This window comes from Schistocerca piceifrons, chromosome 3, assembly GCF_021461385.2.
Source record: "Schistocerca piceifrons isolate TAMUIC-IGC-003096 chromosome 3, iqSchPice1.1, whole genome shotgun sequence".
Classification (NCBI taxonomy): domain Eukaryota; kingdom Metazoa; phylum Arthropoda; class Insecta; order Orthoptera; family Acrididae; genus Schistocerca; species Schistocerca piceifrons.
The window spans coordinates 379,891,663-379,909,142 of record NC_060140.1 but is presented as its reverse complement, the minus strand read 5'-3'; the positions used below and the strand labels follow the sequence as shown (position 1 = coordinate 379,909,142).

Below are 17,480 nucleotides of genomic sequence, written 5' to 3'. Positions count from 1 at the left end.
CGGCCGCGGTGGCCGTGCGGTTCTAGGCGCTCCAGTCCGGAGCCGCGCTGCTGCTACGGTCGCAGGTTCGAATCCTGCCTCGGGCATGGGTGTGTGTGATGTCCTTAGGTTAGTTAGGTTTAAGTAGTTCTAAGTTCTAGGGAACTGATGACCACAGCAATTGAGTCCCATAGTGTTCAGAGCCATTTGAACCATTTGACACCATATTTTCGTTTTTGGTCGCTGTTAGTATTTTCACACCAGGCTCTCTGAGCTCCAGACGCCACAATCTTAATTACCGCCATGCTAACTTACATTTTTTTTTATGAGCACAAACGTTTTACTACGCGACAATGGCTTCTCTCGTCCACCACCGGCTACCATGAACCCGGATCACTAAGCTCAATAAAAATTCAAATTTCTCGTGGTTCCTAGTTCGGATCGTAAAACTTCACGTCCATCTATATATCGCACGCATGCTACAAAAGTGAGAACCCAAAAGTCAGGTTTTCGATTAATCAATAAAACTATTTTTGGTAACAATGCAATATTATTAAGGCAAACAAATTTATCAGCATTAACGGGAATGTATATAAAACCAGGATCATATTTATTTCAGTCATTTTCAGTGTGAACCCTAAAGCACTGTCCTTTATTTTAATTGTCACCTTCAGTGCTTTGATTAGAGATAACTGTGATTATTTAGAGTTCTGGCACATTTCTGGAATAAAACATATACGTATGACTCTTTTGATGTTCAGTTTATGTTTATTAATAATTTTTATTTCTAATTAAGTCATCCATTGTGGTCGATAGATTTTGACTAATACGTTTTTGCGTCCATTGCTGGAAACACAATACGTTTCTGGAAATTAGATATACTTTAAAAATTCTCACAAATTCAGAGGTATAAATAAGTCAAACGATAGTTTCATTTAGCCTTATAAAAGTCCAACAGTTTTGAGACGCTAAAATGACTGAATCGTAATGAACAGTTCAAATACTCAACATCTTAAGAATAAGAAATATAATAATTCTTTGGAATTATGTTTTTATCGATGAGACTGAATATTCTCCTTCTTATTTCAAGCAGAGGAAACTGATTACAGTAAGCGTTAACGAGTCTGAAAACGAAAACAGTCCTGATACTAGCAAACAAATGAGCAAAATGCAGTGTTATATATGTTATATATATATGCAGTGTTATATATATGAACACTTAAGGCATGCTGACAATCTGCCTAAAGATCTCCGAAGACTTCAAAAGCCTAGTATTCAAGTTACGCACAGTAATGCTCTTCAACTTCGTACCTTTGTCAGATGTCTTATAAAAGAATACATAGGGACTTTCTCTTTTGACATTTAATACCTTAATCTCATGCCACTTCAGTTTCTCTTTATCCATGCCCAGGTTAAAACTCGTACCCCTCTCTTCCTGCAAACCTTTCACATCATAAAAATCATCTTAAGTCAACTGATGTATACGATGTAAGTGGTTCCCTCTTCCTTGCCCTACTGATTATGTAGCACACTGTTCTGGCACATAGATAGCCCTAGATTTCATACGCCTTTTCACCTGTTTCAATTATGCAACGTACATTGTTGCCTTCATTCTGCGAATGCCCTTGTATCAAAAATTAATAAGTGATACTATGACTGTTTTGTAAATGTAAAGCATGCCAGTAACTGCAGAAAGATACTTATTCCTCCACTGTTCACACCATTTATCTGAACAGAAAATAAGCTCTTTATCCTCAGAGTTACCAGCTCTTTCATCTAGCAGTGCTATATAGTGCAGTATGTAACTTCCAATTTTCACAGCTCCTTATATCCCTACTGACCAAAAAAAAGCATTCGGCTTGGTTTGCAACGAGATCACTAACGGTAAAATTGTACTCTTAAAATAAAATATTATAGTCATACTCTTAGGTAGCAACATAATAGCCTGAAGGTCATATATATCTATATTTAGTTTGTATTTATCAACATCCTTCTTTTTATGAGACAGCTTTTCTCTTCTTGATGCTGATTATAAGAGTCAAGCAAAATGTTTTTGCACTTGTCATCTGCACTTTTAAAAGTTTACATCCGTCGCACTGATCTTTTCTTAGTATATAAACACATGTGTTAAATTTACGATTGACTATGCGATTAAATGTTATTTACCACAAAATATGCGATTAAACATTACTGGATTAACAAATGGTAAACACTGCTTCTCAAGATGTTCTTTATAGCCTTGATAGAAATTTGCCAAATCTTTGCTGTACTCAGTAAATTCACGAGTAGTCTGAGCCATTAAATAGTGTGATTCAACTCTGTGTATAGCATTAACAACTGCCTTTTATTTCACAATCTACTGTGGGACGTTTTTCATGATATTCTCTTTTCTCAGCTTCAGCAAATTCGATTTCAGATTTCTTCATCAAAGCCATTCGGTTGGGTCGGTCGTTTATTTCAATAACTGTCCTGAAAATGTACTGAAACCCTAATACGCGTATCAGTCATTTCAAAATAAAATGCTGTATTCAATTTCTGAATTCTTGTGTGGTTGAATAGCGATGCTTCGTTTTAGCAGACCCGTTGTATGCACCTGTATGTTCCCATTGCTTCTGTAAATCTGAATGATTCCAATAGCTATCAAATATTTCTTGTTGAACGTCATTAATTTTTTTCCCAACTCAGTAGTCTACAAATCGCTGCACATGGTGGGTGCCCTTTTTTCTGGATATTCTGCTTTTGTCTTTAAAGACGGCATATATGCTCTTCCAGGATTTCTCATTATTTTAGCTGTTCTCACTGCCCAATTTTTGACATTCTGTTTCTTTTCCTTCCCTTTCTTCATCTCAGTTTCAACATCTGTTAGAAAGTTACTTTCATCTGTACTTTCAGACCTATAATTGCCAAAGGAACTGACAGTAAAATTTCGATTTTCTATTGAGTCATCGTCTAATACATCAATATGGTCACAGTCTACTAGAGAAATACAGTATTGTTATTTTTCTTGAATTTTTTCAGACGCATGCGGATTGTACTTTCTGACATACAAGCAACAAAAAAATGTCAGTTTGTCAGTTCTGTTTCCTTCGAAACTAGTAGCAACAACAATTGATCCGATTTCATTATAGGATATCATTAAGGATGATGCAGTTCTGTGGAAATATTAGCTCATGAAGTATTGTATTACGTTCTTCCGTTTGCTACCTCATTACTTGGATTTGTTTCATGGGCTTCTTTCCCTTGAATACATTCCAGGTTAGGAGGATGTCCATCCTCTATATTACTGTCCAATGTGACAAGCGAACGCCCTGATGGCAACATCATTCATTATTCTGCGTGAAAAGGGAATAGGAAAGGAAATGTACGAGTATTTTCTTAAAAAGTGACACAATCAAAATATCCTATCTACTTCTTCAAAAACGACAAAACTGAGAACGTTAGATTTCTTCTAAAGTGAAGCAGCTCAAAACATCAACAGTACATCATCGCAAACATTACATTTCACACTGAAGTCAGCAGTGTTGTTTTACATGGGAGAGCCAACGATGGTTAAATTAGAAAATGACGGACTTTTTACGACCAAAGCACATAAATGGAACGTTTTACTCTAGTCATTCAAACAGACGTAACTCCATATTCCCGAAAATGAGTCTTCAAAACTGGCATATTTTAAATTATTTAAGCGTTCTACGCTTACATTGGTTAACTGAAGTGCTAGGAAGGGAAGGGAAATATCACACTGCTTTTTGTGACTTCAAACCAAAATAACGACACAACTAAAAATAACACAGTTTTGGAGCACTTAACAACGATCCGTTCAGTATGGAATTCACTGCTCAACTAACAGTGCAACTCTGTTGCAGTTAGGAGCACGTTACTACTCCATACAATTGAAGTGACGCAAATGCTCGCTAATGGCCAAATTATGAAGCTACAGAAACAGACTTTTGATGATTGATCAGGTATTGTTTCAACACTGTCATAGAAACAACCGAAAAATGAAGATTTTTGTGTTGCGTCACTTTTGTAGGAAGGGTACGGTGTGTTTCAATTTGACTCCTTCTCTCTTTCATTATTACCACCTATCAGCTCTATAAACTGTGGCGTGTGCAATACAGAGACTTACCAGTGCCACGTCTTTAGTATATGAACAAATTTCTGGGAATGTATGTTTAGGGCTCAGTATTGTATGGTAGTGAAACATGGACTGTGGGAATACAGTACAAAAAGGGACGGAGAGATTTGGTGCTCTAGAAGGATATTGAAGATTGGATGCCCTAGTAAGAGAGAGGTTCTCTGGAGAATCGACGAAGAAAGGAACGTATGAAAAACAGTGACAATAAGAGGGGACAGGATGATAGGACGTGTGTTGTCAGAGACGTACATTCGTGGTACCAGAGGCTAAACTGTTAAGGTAGACAGAGACTGGAGTTCATCCTACGTATAATATAGCACGTAGGTTTCAAGTGCTACTCTGAGATGAAAGAGTTCGGCACAAGAGATTAATTCGTGATGGACCGCATGAAACCAGTCAGTGGACTGATGAACAAAAAAGATAAAGGGATCAGAGTATTTGAGTATTTCTGTTAAATATTCCTATAAGGAAAAAATAAAGCGCAACAAAGTTTTAGAAATTTTAAATATTGCTTTTTGTGAGCTTGCTAAGTGTATGGTTCAAATGGCTCTAAGCACTATGGGACTTAACATCTGAGGTCATCAGACTTAGAACTACTTAAACCTAACTAACCTAAGGACATCACGCACATCCATGCCCGAGGCAGGATTCGAACCTGCGAGCGTAGCAGCAGCCCGGTTCCGCACAGAAGCGCCTAGAACCGCTCGGCCGCAGGGGCCGGCCGCTAAGAGTAAAACAAGATTTTACAGGTGAGACGATCATTTTGAAGAGGACGTGAAGCCGAGGTGGGCGGGCATTGTGGTCGCCCCAACACGTTAACAATCGATGAAATCGTGGAAAATGTGAAAGAAGTGATAATTAACATTCGCGAAAATGATATCAGAGAACTCGCTGATCATGTTGACATATCAGCCGGTTCGTGCCATGAAATTTTCGTGTATGTTGTTGGTATTAAATGTGTGACAATAAAATTTATTCCAGAATACTTGAATTTCGATCAAAAGCAGCGACGAATGCCAGTTGTTCATGAGTGTCTATATGAAAGGAAGGAGAAGCACGCAGCAGTCAGTCGCAATTCCATTAGTTTTTAGTACACCTGCGAATCTATGTTTCGGCTATAAATAGCCATATTCAGATCATTTTCGTTACAGCTCGACAAGCTCGCGGCAGTTCATGTCAACATATGTTCTGAGAGGTGTATATGTCCTGCCTACACACCTGTTTGCCTCTCCTTTCTTACAATCAACGGTCGCTGTGCACAACGGTTCTTGATGGAATCAAAGCTGTCTAGATCAAGTTAACAATGATGTTTCAAATGGTTCAAATGGCTCTGAGCACTATGGGACTTAACATCTGAAGTCATCAGTCCCCTAGACTTAGAACTGCTTATACGAGTACCTAACTAACCTAAGGACATCACACACATCCATGCCCGAGGCAGGATTCGAACCTGCGTCCGTAGCGGTCGCGCGGTTCCAGACCGTAGCGCCTAGAACTGCTCGGCCACTCCGGCCGGCACGAGCGTCCTCTGCCGCCACAATATACGAGTAGGATGGCCGGCAGCAGTCCCAGTCTTCTGTTTTAGTCAGTCCTCGTCACTTTGGTCGTGTGTTACTAACGGGAGCCTCACACTGTACAACGCTCTTTTGCTTCTTGCAATAGCTGGACATTGCTGCTGTTTTTTTCTTTTGTAAAATTTCTTTGCAACTCTTAGAGGAAGCTACAAGATAAGCAAAACTTCTGTTTACTGCATTTCACTAATCATTTCTGCCCATGTCTAGCTTCCCTATGGCGACAGCTGCTGCACCACTCTGCAACCCACCTCCCCTTACCATTGCGTTTGAAGTAGTACACAGCCGGCACGGTATCTCATCGTGTTCGGTCAGAGAGCTGGTTGGCCTCTCTAATAAAAAAGCTGAGTGGAAGGGTCAGCAAACGAACTTCAATGGATGTCATGTGATGTCCGCAACGACCAAACACGACAAGTGGTCATCTCGACAAAAATGACAATCCTGAGGGCCCGGGTTCGATTCCCGGCTGGATCGGAGATTTTCTCCACCCAGGGACTGGGTGTTGTGTCGTTCTAATCATCATCATTTCATCCCCATCGACGCGAAAGTCGCTGAAGTGGCGTCTACCCGACGGGAGGCCCTAGTCACACGACATTTTTTTTTTTTTTTTTTTTTTTTTTACAGCACTTACAAGTTTAACGCCGTATGCGATAAGAATTCCGAAAAGAGTTATCTATTTTGTGGTGAAACAGTTCCTAGCTTTTTCGCTGCTACACTGCTTGTCCATTAATGTCTGGCCAAAACTAATACTGTAACTATGCCTCTGCCTCCGTATTCGCCAGAAATGGTCCCGTGTGGCTTTCTTCTGTACCCAAAAATAAAGAATGCCTTGAAGGGCCATCGTTTACAAGCATAGATGAGAGTAAACATGCGTCGAGGAGAGAGCTTAAAGCTATTCCAGAATCTAGTTCAGGAAGTGTTTCGAGGCTTGGAGAAAGTACTGGAATATGTGTATAAAATCTGTTGTTGTGGTCTTCAGTCCGCAGACTGGTTTGATGGAGCTCCCCATGCTACTCTATCCTGTGCAAGCCTCTTCTTCTCCGAGTAACTACCACAACCTACATCCCTCTGAATCTGCTTACTGTATTCATCTCTTGGTCTCCTTCTACGACTTTTACCCTACACGCTTCCTTCCAGTACTAAATTGGTGATCCCTTGATGTCTCAGGATGTGTCTTACCAACCGATCCCTTCTCCTCTCCCATATAAAATCTAATGGGGACTATTTGGAGGGCGATATCCGTGATATGGTCGAATAAATAGAATTCTTCCCAAGAAACAAATTCCCATTATTTTTTTAATGCACCTCGTATCTTGTGTTATGTTACATGCATTTAGCGTTTAAATATTTGTGTCCGTGTGAAGATAAGCCCCGCTGACATCAGTTCCGTTACCTCTGTTCGCAGGTCCAGTGAGGACGACTACTGCCCACCAGAGGACGTGGACTTTATTCAAGAGGCGGTGCTGAAGGAACTTCGCCTCAAGTTCTCCCCAGTCAAGCTGCAGCTCGCCTACCTGGAGGAGGGAGATCAGTGAACAACTGGAAGACATCCACTAGCACGCCATTTTTCATTTAGTTTCGTGTGATGTTGACGCTTATAGTCAGCATTAGTAGTTTTTACCATGCATAATTTTATACATTTTCCTATCAAAAGACTGATGTTAGATATAAGTCACGGGGATTTGGTGATGGTATTTTGTAAGCAGAATCGTAAATTAATGCACTCTTTTTGTGACAAGTAAAGGTATGTTGTGCCTGAGTATGTTGTGTAATTTATATAGAAACTACTACTGACCACAGCCTTACTATTCCTAAACCAGTACTCTACGGTACAGTATACAACGAAACATCGATAAATGTAGCCCTCATCTCTAGAAATTCCGGAAGTCAAGCACCGACTAAAACTTGCACTTGATACAGTCTTATCTGGACGTACCTTTGACAAATTTTCACACTTAGTAATAGAGTGGTTTGTTATCTAATGATAAAGTCGGGTTGATTCTGTGCTCCATATATCTTACAACACACGTTCCTCATAATCAAGCAGTGTAACTGTGCACCGCTGACAGAAAAATTACCCTTAATGCAGTAATTATTGTGTTATTTTAATCTTTGGGAACGGTTTTCAGTACCTTTAAGTAGGAAAGGAAACATTTTGAATACATATATGGTAAAAAAGCAAAAACAAGTTTCGTAAATATCACATTTCACTTCTCTCCTTTGAGGGATATGTGCTTGGTCCAGCAATCCTCCAGGTTTTTCATCCTATCAGAAAAACAGATTCTATCAAACTTTGCAAAGAGCTCGGTGTCTGTAACTATCACTTCCTCATTTCACGAAAATTTTTTCCAAGTAGGTCATAGTTTCAAGTTCGGAAATGGAAGAAGCCACTTTGGGCTCAGTTTGGCTAATAGTGAGGATGAGGAACCAATTGAAAACCTAACTCACGCACTTTCGCCATTGTTATTGCTGATGTGTGGGATGGTGCATTATCCTGATGAAAAAGCACTTTTTTGCTTAGCCTCCTTGGCTTTTCTTCAGCCAACGCAAGTTTCAAACGATCCAGCGATGAAGCATAATAGGCTCCAGTTGTGGATCTGCCTTCTTTCAAGTAATCTATGAGGATTATTTCTTGGAAATTGCAAAAAAAAACTGTGGCCATCACCTTACCAGCTGAAAAAATGGTCTTTGCCCTTTTCTGTTCGCTCTCACCAGCCTTTTTCCATTGTTTTGACTGTCTTTTTGACTCTGGTGTGTACTAATACGTACAGGCTTCATCAAAAGTCAAAAATTCTTGCGAATTGGTATTAAACACAGCCTGACGTTGTGTTGAAATGCTGCTGCGGATGCGCTTTTGATCGCTACGAGCAGTCGCTGCACCCACCTCGCACACAGCTTCTTTATAGGCGATTCTCCGTGCAAGATAGAATGTACATGCTGAACTGAGATGTCCATAGTCTTGGCAACCTCACAATTAAAAAAATTCTTCGTTGGCCTTGAATTACGGTAACATGGATTTTGTCAATGGTTTCCTTTGTGGTGACCTCAACAGAACACCGGAACGGACTTCGTCTTCGGTGCTTGTCCAGCCTCATTTAAATTCATTAATCCAAAATAAATGATGGTGCAGAACCTGCGTCATTCGATTCTGTTTTGATTTGTGAGGCTGTCAAAGCCTTCGAATTAAAATATTTAAAAATGGGACGAAACTTTTTTCTCCATTTTCAGTCGCAGTCACACTGACCAAGCTAGACGGCTGTCAGTAATGAACTGTACGTTGTACATTGCTAAGATCTGAAATTCTTTATTAGGATGCCTGGAATAATCAATTTCACCAACGATTAAGGCGTAACAAAAATTTTCCATTCTTTCACGGAAATTTACTGACTTATCAAACCACCCTCGTGAATACATTTACTAAGAAACAAACGTGCTATAATACAGTTAAGTGACTAGCGTGAGGTTTATTTAGTTTTTGTAGAATCCTTATGGTATTTATGAGCAATGGAATGAGGACTGGCAAGAATATATCCAAAGGCCATAGAAATTCATGATGCAACTCGTGAAGAATTGTTTTCGTAATGAAGTGAAACTGAATGTTCAGCAGTCCCTGCGGTTGGTGCAGTGAAGTTCTGTATTCTGGGAAAAAGTGATTCTTGTGAGCATGAAAGTGCTCATGACTTTCCACAAACTGTTTCCAAGTGGAGTTCGAACAGGAGTTTATACGACACAGTCCCCCGCATGTCGCAAATGCATCACTGGTGTTGTGGTCTTCATTCTGAAGACTGCTTTGATGCAGCTCTCCACTCTCTTCTATCTCGTGCAAGCTTTTCCATCTCCGCATAACTACCGCAACTTTCTTTGAATCTGCTTTCTGTAGCCAAGGCTTGCTCTCCCTCTACAACTTTTACCTCTCACATGCCCATCCATTAACAAATTAACGATTCCTCCGTGGATCAGAATGCGCCTAATCAAAATATCACTTTTTTGCCAAGATACGTCACAGATTTCTCTCTTTCACCATTCGATTCAGCATATCTCTGTTAATTATCCAATGTACCCATCTACTTTTTAGTGTTCTTCTGTTCAGAGCAATCAAATAGCTCCTGATCTCATCTTGCATGTACTATTTATAGTCCATGTTTCACTTCTGAATGGGCTGCGCTACAGACAAATACTATCAGAAAAGATTTCTTAATACTTAAATTCATATTATGAGGGCGCACTGGAAAGTGCAAACTCTTAAAGCTTTTTAATCAAAACAAACGTTATTAACATTCTACGTCTTTGTTCTTCATGTCTTAATCTTTACTTTTCGCCACAGACATACTGAGCCAGTAGCCTCCGTGCAATGGTAACACCAGATGCCATCAGATCACCGAAGTTGAACGCTGTCAGGCTTGGCTAGCACTTGGATTGGTGGCTGTCAGGTGTGCCGAGTGCCGTGAGGTGCACTTGTGAGGCAAACTGAGGAGCTACTTGATTGAGAAGTAGCGGCTCCGGTCGCGGAAACTGGCAAGGGCCAGGAAATTAGCGTGCTGGCCACATGCCCCTCCATATCTGCACCCAGTGAAGCCTGTCGGCTGAGGATGACACGGTGGTCAGCCGGTACCGTTTGGCCGTGTCCTATTCAGACGGAGTCAGTCAGTCAGTCAGTCAGTCGGTCAGTCATCCTAACAATGAACACTTTTCTTCAAGTGAAAGACCAGTTTGTTGATGCCATCGCTCTACACTGTTTGACTTTGTTGATGGAACCACAAACTCAGCTCTGCTTGCACTGCTTCATCACTTCAAAGTGGAGTCCCCAAAGGCGTTCTTTAATTTATGGAAACAAATGACAATCACGTGGGGACAAGTTAGAACTATATGGCGGATGATTGATGGCAATGAATACTAGGTGTCAGATTGTTGCAGAATTGCATTGCTCATGTGTCTGGTACTGTCATGCTGAAGAATAAGGTGTGTGGACGAACTGTTCATATTCGATAATGGATTGCAGCACGTTGTTTCTCACTCACTGGCATAGTTACGTTACACAACATCGTGTTACACACTACAGATCGGAGCACTCTAGTGGCAGACGGCTGTTGGTATGTGAGCTTGAAAAATTAAGATATAGAATGCTGTAAATATTAGTTTTATTGAGAAAGCTTGGAGAGTTTTCACATAAAAATTCAGAGGAACTACTTTTAAGCATGTCCTGAAAGATAACATATTTATCTTTCAGAAAAAGTCTTTCCTCCTACGGGAAGCATGCATTTATATCCTCTCTACTTCAGCCCACATCAGTTATTTTGCACCCCAAATAGCAAAACTCGACTGCAACTTTTAGTGTATCATTAACTGCTCTAATTTCCTCAACATCACCTGATTGAACTCGACTACAGCCCATTACCAATGTTTTACTTCTGTTGATATTCATCTGATATCCTTCTTTCAAGAAGCTATCTACTCTGCTTAACTGATCTTTCTCCTCCTTTCCTCACTCTGCCAATTACAGTGTCATCGGACACTTTAAAAATTTTTATTTCTGCTCCCTGTACTAAAATTATTTTCCAAATTTCTCTTTAGTTTCTTTTATTGCTTGCTCAACGTAACGATTGGATTACATGGGGGATAGGCACCAAAGATGTCTCATTCTCTTCTCAGCTACGGTCCCTCTTCGAAGTTTTTATTCTTATAAGTGTGGTTTGGTTCCGCTGCAACTTTTAACTAACCATTCACTTGCTGTGTTTTATCCCACTACAGTCACAGTTTTAGTGAGAGAGTGGCAACCGACAGTTTCAAAAGCTTTCTCCAAATCTACCAATATTATAATTTACGACTGCCTTTTTTAATTAAACCAGATTAAAAAGAAAACTGTGTCAGTGTACACAACACAGAACTGCAGGGCAATGAAGATGGGGACAATGAAACTCTAATTCAGTCTGCACATGGGCGCGCGAGCGCGCGCGCGCGCACACACACACACACACATACTACTTCCCAGAATAACAAAATTGACTGTTCGTTAATGACTCAGAATGTGTCCTATCAACTGACCCCTTATTTTACTCAACTTTGCTGTAACTCCATTTTCATTGCAATTCCAGTCATTGCCTTTCTATTGGTTATTTGCTCCACCCACCTAATCATCACAGTTCTGCATTAACTCCACATTTCAAAAGCTCCTAGTCTTTTTTTTTGTCTATTCTGTTCATTGTTCACATTTCACTTCCAATGCTGCTACGGTCGCAGGTTCGAATCCTGCCTCGGGCATGGATGTGTGTGATGTCCTTAGGTTAGTTAGGTTTAAGTAGTTCTAAGTTCTAGGGGACTGATGACCTAAGATATTAAGTCCCATAGTGCTCAGAGCCATTTTTGTGTGTGTATGTCTGTGATGTCCTCCCAAATCCCTCGATCGATTTCAGCCAAATTTAGCACAGAAACGACAGGTGCCATGAGTATCAGCAATGTGGTATTCATAACCTCTTAGCTCCAATAGGAGCAGAGATATAGAAAAAAATGTTTATTTTTCAAGCTGTTGGTGTCAGGCTGCCTTGTATGACGGGCATGTTGAGTGGGAATAGTATATATCTGTCAAATCAACCTGCTTTGTAGGGCCGTCTACATGTCACTGGCAAAAAACAATATTTTCAGGCCCCGACATGCAGGCTACCCTTTATGACAGATGTGCTGTGTGTCTGCTTTATCAACTTACTTTGTATGGCAGCCTCTACATAAGGGGAAAATAAATGATTTTCAAGTTCCCGATGTGTAGCCTGCCCTGCATGACAGATGTGTGGGGGAGTAGTGTTGGCATGCTATATGAAACTACTGCAGGGACTACATTGCCATGTGTGCCAATGAGTATGACAATGGATCAGTTGAGACAAATAGAGGAGGGGATGGACAGAGTGGAAGGAGCAGAAAATGGACAGAGAGCGATGCATGAGGCAGAAGGAAGGTGTAGAGGGATGATGGGCAGGTGGAAAAGGAAGAGGGAAAGGTAGAGATGGAAAGAGAGAGAGGAATGAGTATACAGTCAGAGGGAGGGAGAAAGATATGGTCAGAGAGAGTTGGTGGAGGAAATAGACAAAGAGAGAGGTAGGAGGAGATGAATAAAGTGAGGAGGAGGACACAGTTAGGGATAGAAGGATGAGGTGGACGCAGAGAGTGGGAGGAGGGGGAGGAGGAGGAGGGGAGGAGTGTTCAATAGATGTGTCAAATGCATATGTGGGTGAACGCACAGTGGAGAAGCTAGCTATACCATATTTTAACATATTTCATTTTTTCAAAGGCGGATTTTTTTTTCTATTCACAGTCTCCATTACACAGAGTGAATTAAAATTCGCGCCCTGGGATACCACAGTTTGTGATTGTTATCAAAATAATAGCAGAAAAAGGCCCCTAAAATGTTGTGACACATACATTTTCGTTGGAAAGTGGGTGCCAAGACAGTTTAGCATCACTATAAGAAAGTGTATGACATATACTTTCATTCAGTACTCTGTGGCTGTGCTGCTCTGTTAGAGTGGAGGGTAGTGTTTTGCGATAGAATAGTCGAGTTCGTGAATTTGATTCTGGGTCTAGGTGAAATTTTTTAAATTTTTTTATTTTAATCTGCCCAATAATGCTGTAGCACACACTGTTTGTTCAACGATAAATATCCTGAAACTGCAGTTTTATAACGTTGAAAGTAAGACTTATTGCTCATTCACGTTAAAAATATTCATCAAGACTAGTAATCATTTTAAAATTATCTTCCTCTTATTAAACAGAAATTGGCTCAAATAGAAAGATATACTTTATGGACATGTCCGAAAGAACAGACACCATTGATGCCCTGCAGCCGTCTAGAACGAAATTAGAATTATATTAACACCTTCAGCTGCCGAAGGGCGTTGATATATATCAAAGGTGACAGGTGAAAATGTGTACCCCGACCGGGACTCGAACCCAGGATCTCCTGCTTACATGGTAGGCGCTCTGCTCTATCCATCTGCGCCACCGAGGACACACAGGACAGAGCGACTGCAGGAACTTTCTCGCGCACGCCTCCCGAGGGACCCACATTCTCACCTTGTATGTCCACACACTACATTCGTAGTGTCCCTACCCAACACACTCATTACTGGTGGAAGACATTCTTACCAAGTCCCGTAAGAGATCGGGTAATATGTGTGCATCCGCACAGAAGAAGGAGGTCATGACAGGTATTGCCAGAACTACATACTGGGTGATTCAAAAAGAATACCACAACTTTAAAAATGTGTATTTAATGAAAGAAACATAATATAACCTTCTGTTATACATCATTATAAAGAGTATTTAAAAAGGTTTTTTTTCACTCAAAAACAAGTTCAGAGATGTTCAATATGGCCCCCTCTAGACACACGAGCAATATCAACCCGATACTCCAACTCGTTCCACACTCTCTGTAGCATATCAGGCGTAACAGTTTGGATAGCTGCTGTTATTTCTCGTTTCAAATCATCAATGGTGGCTGGGAGAGGCGGCCGAAACACCATATCCTTATCATACCCCCATAATAAAAAATCGCAGGGGGTAAGATCAGGGCTTCTTGGAGGCCAGTGATGACGTGCTCTGTCACGGGCTGCCTGGCGGCCGATCCATCGCCTCGGGAAGTTGACGTACAGGTAGTTACGGACAGATAAGTGCCAATGTGGTGGCGCTCCATCCTGCTGAAATATGAATTGTTGTGCTTCTTGTTCGAGCTGAGGGAACAGCCAATTCTCTAACACTCCAGATACTGTAGTCCAGTTACAGTAGCACCTTCGAAGAAAAAGGGACCAAAAACTTTATTGGCTGAAATGGCGTAAAAATGTACAACTAAATGAAACTTTATAGCTCCCTTAATTCGCCGACAGATAGTGCTTAGCTCTGCCTTTTGTCGTTGCAGAGTTTTAAATTCCTAAAGTTGTGGTATTCTTTTTGACTCACCCTGTACTTATATGGATATGGTGTCTGTTTTTTCGGACACATACAGGTGTGGCATAATGTATCCCAGGATAGTACTGGCCACCTGTATTATCGACTGGATGTTACAGACAGCACCTGCATTGCCGCTCGTGGAGGCTACACCAGGCACTAATATAGGAGTTTCAGCAGGGTCGATACTTGGTACCTCAGAACCGCTTGTGCTACTCATCTGTAAATGTAATAATTTTTGTACTCCACATGCACTGTTGCAACAATAGATCTTCAGTGAAATGGAAACCTCTAAAGGGGTGTAATAATTTTTTTACCGGCAATGTAGATCCGGACTCTACCCTTGTCTCCATGCACTTGATCTAAATGTGGATCGGCCCTTGGCATGGAAAATTGGGCGGAGATTTTCTTCTGTCCATGAAACTAAACCTCTTCCATTGGAGTCGTTGGAGCTATACTTCCATTGTTGGTGGTGGCTGGTGAAATCACCCATGTAAATAGGTTGGTGGATATGTGTATGAAGGACATGATATGGCCATTGAAGTGCTAGAGGATTGTGGATGTCTCCAATACGTAAATAAATTTTTATAATGGCTTCATCATTGGTGTTACTATTTTGTGTCCGTAAGTTATTAAACTAATGATCCCGTAATATTCATATTTCTCAGCATCTGCCTTCTTTGAAATTGGGGTTATTTTATTTCAGTCTGAGGATATTTTGCCCAGCGTACCAGGAGCATAACTATTGGGGATTGACAAAAATGCAGAAACACAACGAGAAATGTACGCTTGACCATAAATACAGATACTAGCGAAGCCTGCAGATTGCGCTGTTGTATTTGACCACGAACGGCACCAGTGCAAAGTTCTCAATACGTTGCAAGCGACAGTAATCGTCAGAACAGTGTCTTGCGCAGTTGTATGTACATTATGTTGATGCTAATTGCGTTCGAACGCGGAACCATTGTTCGTGTTCGTATGGCGTACGCTTCTACATCTACATATGTACTCCGCTAGCCACCAAGCGGTGTGTGGCGGAGGACACAGTTCGCTCCAAAGTCACATTTCCCCCTCACTGTTCCAGTCGCGGATCGCGCGAGGGAAAAACGTCTGTCTGAAAGTCTCAGTACGAGCTCTAATTTTCCCTATCTTTGAATTGTGATCATTGCGTGATTTGAAAGCTGATGGTAATAATGTATGCTCTACATCCTCGGCGCAGATCGGATTTCGGAATGAGCAGCCCCTTCCGTTTAGCGCGTCGTCTATCTGCAAGTGTGTCCCACTTCAAACTTTCTATGAGATTTGTAACGCTCTCGCGATGGCTAAATGTACCAGCCACGAATTTTGCCGCTCTTCTTTGGACCTTCTCAATCTCATGAATCAGACCCAACTGGTAAGGGTCCCATACAGACGAACAGTACTCTAAGACTGGACTAACTAACGTATTGTAAGCATTTTCCTTTTGTTGAAAGACTGCTTTGCTTCAAGATTCTACCAATAAACCTCAATCTAGAGTTTGCCTTGCCCGTTACTTGTGTAATCTTACCATACCATTTGAGATCATTTCGAATAGTCACACCACACATACTTGACGGATGTTACCGCTTCCAAAGACTGGGCGTTTATTTTGTACTCGTACACCAATGGGGATTTTCGCCTTGTGGTAAGCAGTAGGTTACGCTTACTACTATTGAGAGATAACTGCCAGTCATTACACCAAGCATTTATTTTCTGCAAATCCTCATTGATTTGTTCACAACTTTCATGTGATACTACTTTCCTGTAGACTACAGCATCATCGGCAAACAGTCTAAGGCCGCTGTCGATACCATAAACCAGATCGTCTATGTAAATCGTAAAAATCAGCGGGCCTTTTACGCTGCCCTGGGGCACACCTGAATTTACGGTTGTTTCTGTTGAAGTCACCCCATTCAGGACGACACACTGCTCTCTATCTGTCAGAAAACTTTCTGTCCAACCGCATATGTCATCGGGTAGACCGTAAGCGCGCACTTTTTGGAGCAGGCGACAATGCGGAACCGAGTCGAACGCCTTTCGGAAGTCGGGAAATATGGCATCAATTTGGCAGCCGGTATCTAGAACCTGTTGTGTATCATGCACAAAGAGGGCCAGCTGTGTCTCGTATGACCGCTGTTTCCGGAAAACCGTGCTGGTTTTTGCAGACGAGCTTCTCAGAGTCTAGAAAAGTCATTATGTCTGAACACAAAATATGTTCCATGACTCTACAACAAATCGATGTCAGTGAAATTGGCCGGTAATTATGTGCATCCGATTTTCTATCCTTTTTATAGATTGCTATGACCTGGGTCTTCTTTCAGTCCCGTGGAACTTTCCGCTATTCCACTGATCTCTGATAGATGATGGATAAGAATGGTGCTGTATTTGTAGCATTTGTAACATATAACCTTACGGGGATACCGTCTGGGCCAGATGCCTTGTGGCGTTTAAGGATCTTGACTGTTTTACAATCCCAGATACACTAAACACTATGTCATCCATCCTTGTGTTTGTTCGATAACTGAAAGGAGTAATGGTGCTGCAATCCTCTGCCGTAAACGAATTTTTGAAAGCTAGGTTTAGAATGTCGGCCTTCTGTTTATCATCATCCGTCACATTACCCGTACTGTCGGCAAGAGAATGTATTGAATTGTTTGTAGCGTTCATAGATTTTACGTACGACCAAAATTTTTTGGGCTTATTTTTAGAATCTGCAGATAAAATATTGCTTTCAAATTCATTAAAAGAATCTCTCATTGACCTTTTGACAGCTTTTCGCATAATTTCTGTTTGTCAGCGGGGCAGTGACTACGTTTAAAACGACTGTGCAAAATTCTCTGCTTTCT

The 17,480-nt window shown here is 41.1% G+C and overlaps 1 protein-coding gene across 1 annotated transcript in view; it reads left to right on the top strand.

Annotated features, from left to right (window-relative positions):
- LOC124790057 (UPF0489 protein C5orf22 homolog) overlaps nucleotides 1–7,444 on the top strand; it is a 484,274-nt gene extending 476,830 nt beyond the window's left edge. The window contains exon 3 of the mRNA XM_047257619.1: nucleotides 7,091–7,444. Within this exon, the coding sequence (XP_047113575.1) occupies nucleotides 7,091–7,220 (130 nt within the window). The 3' untranslated portion in view covers nucleotides 7,221–7,444. The remainder of the gene's footprint in view (nucleotides 1–7,090) is intronic.
- The last annotated feature ends 10,036 nt before the right edge of the window (nucleotides 7,445–17,480 follow it).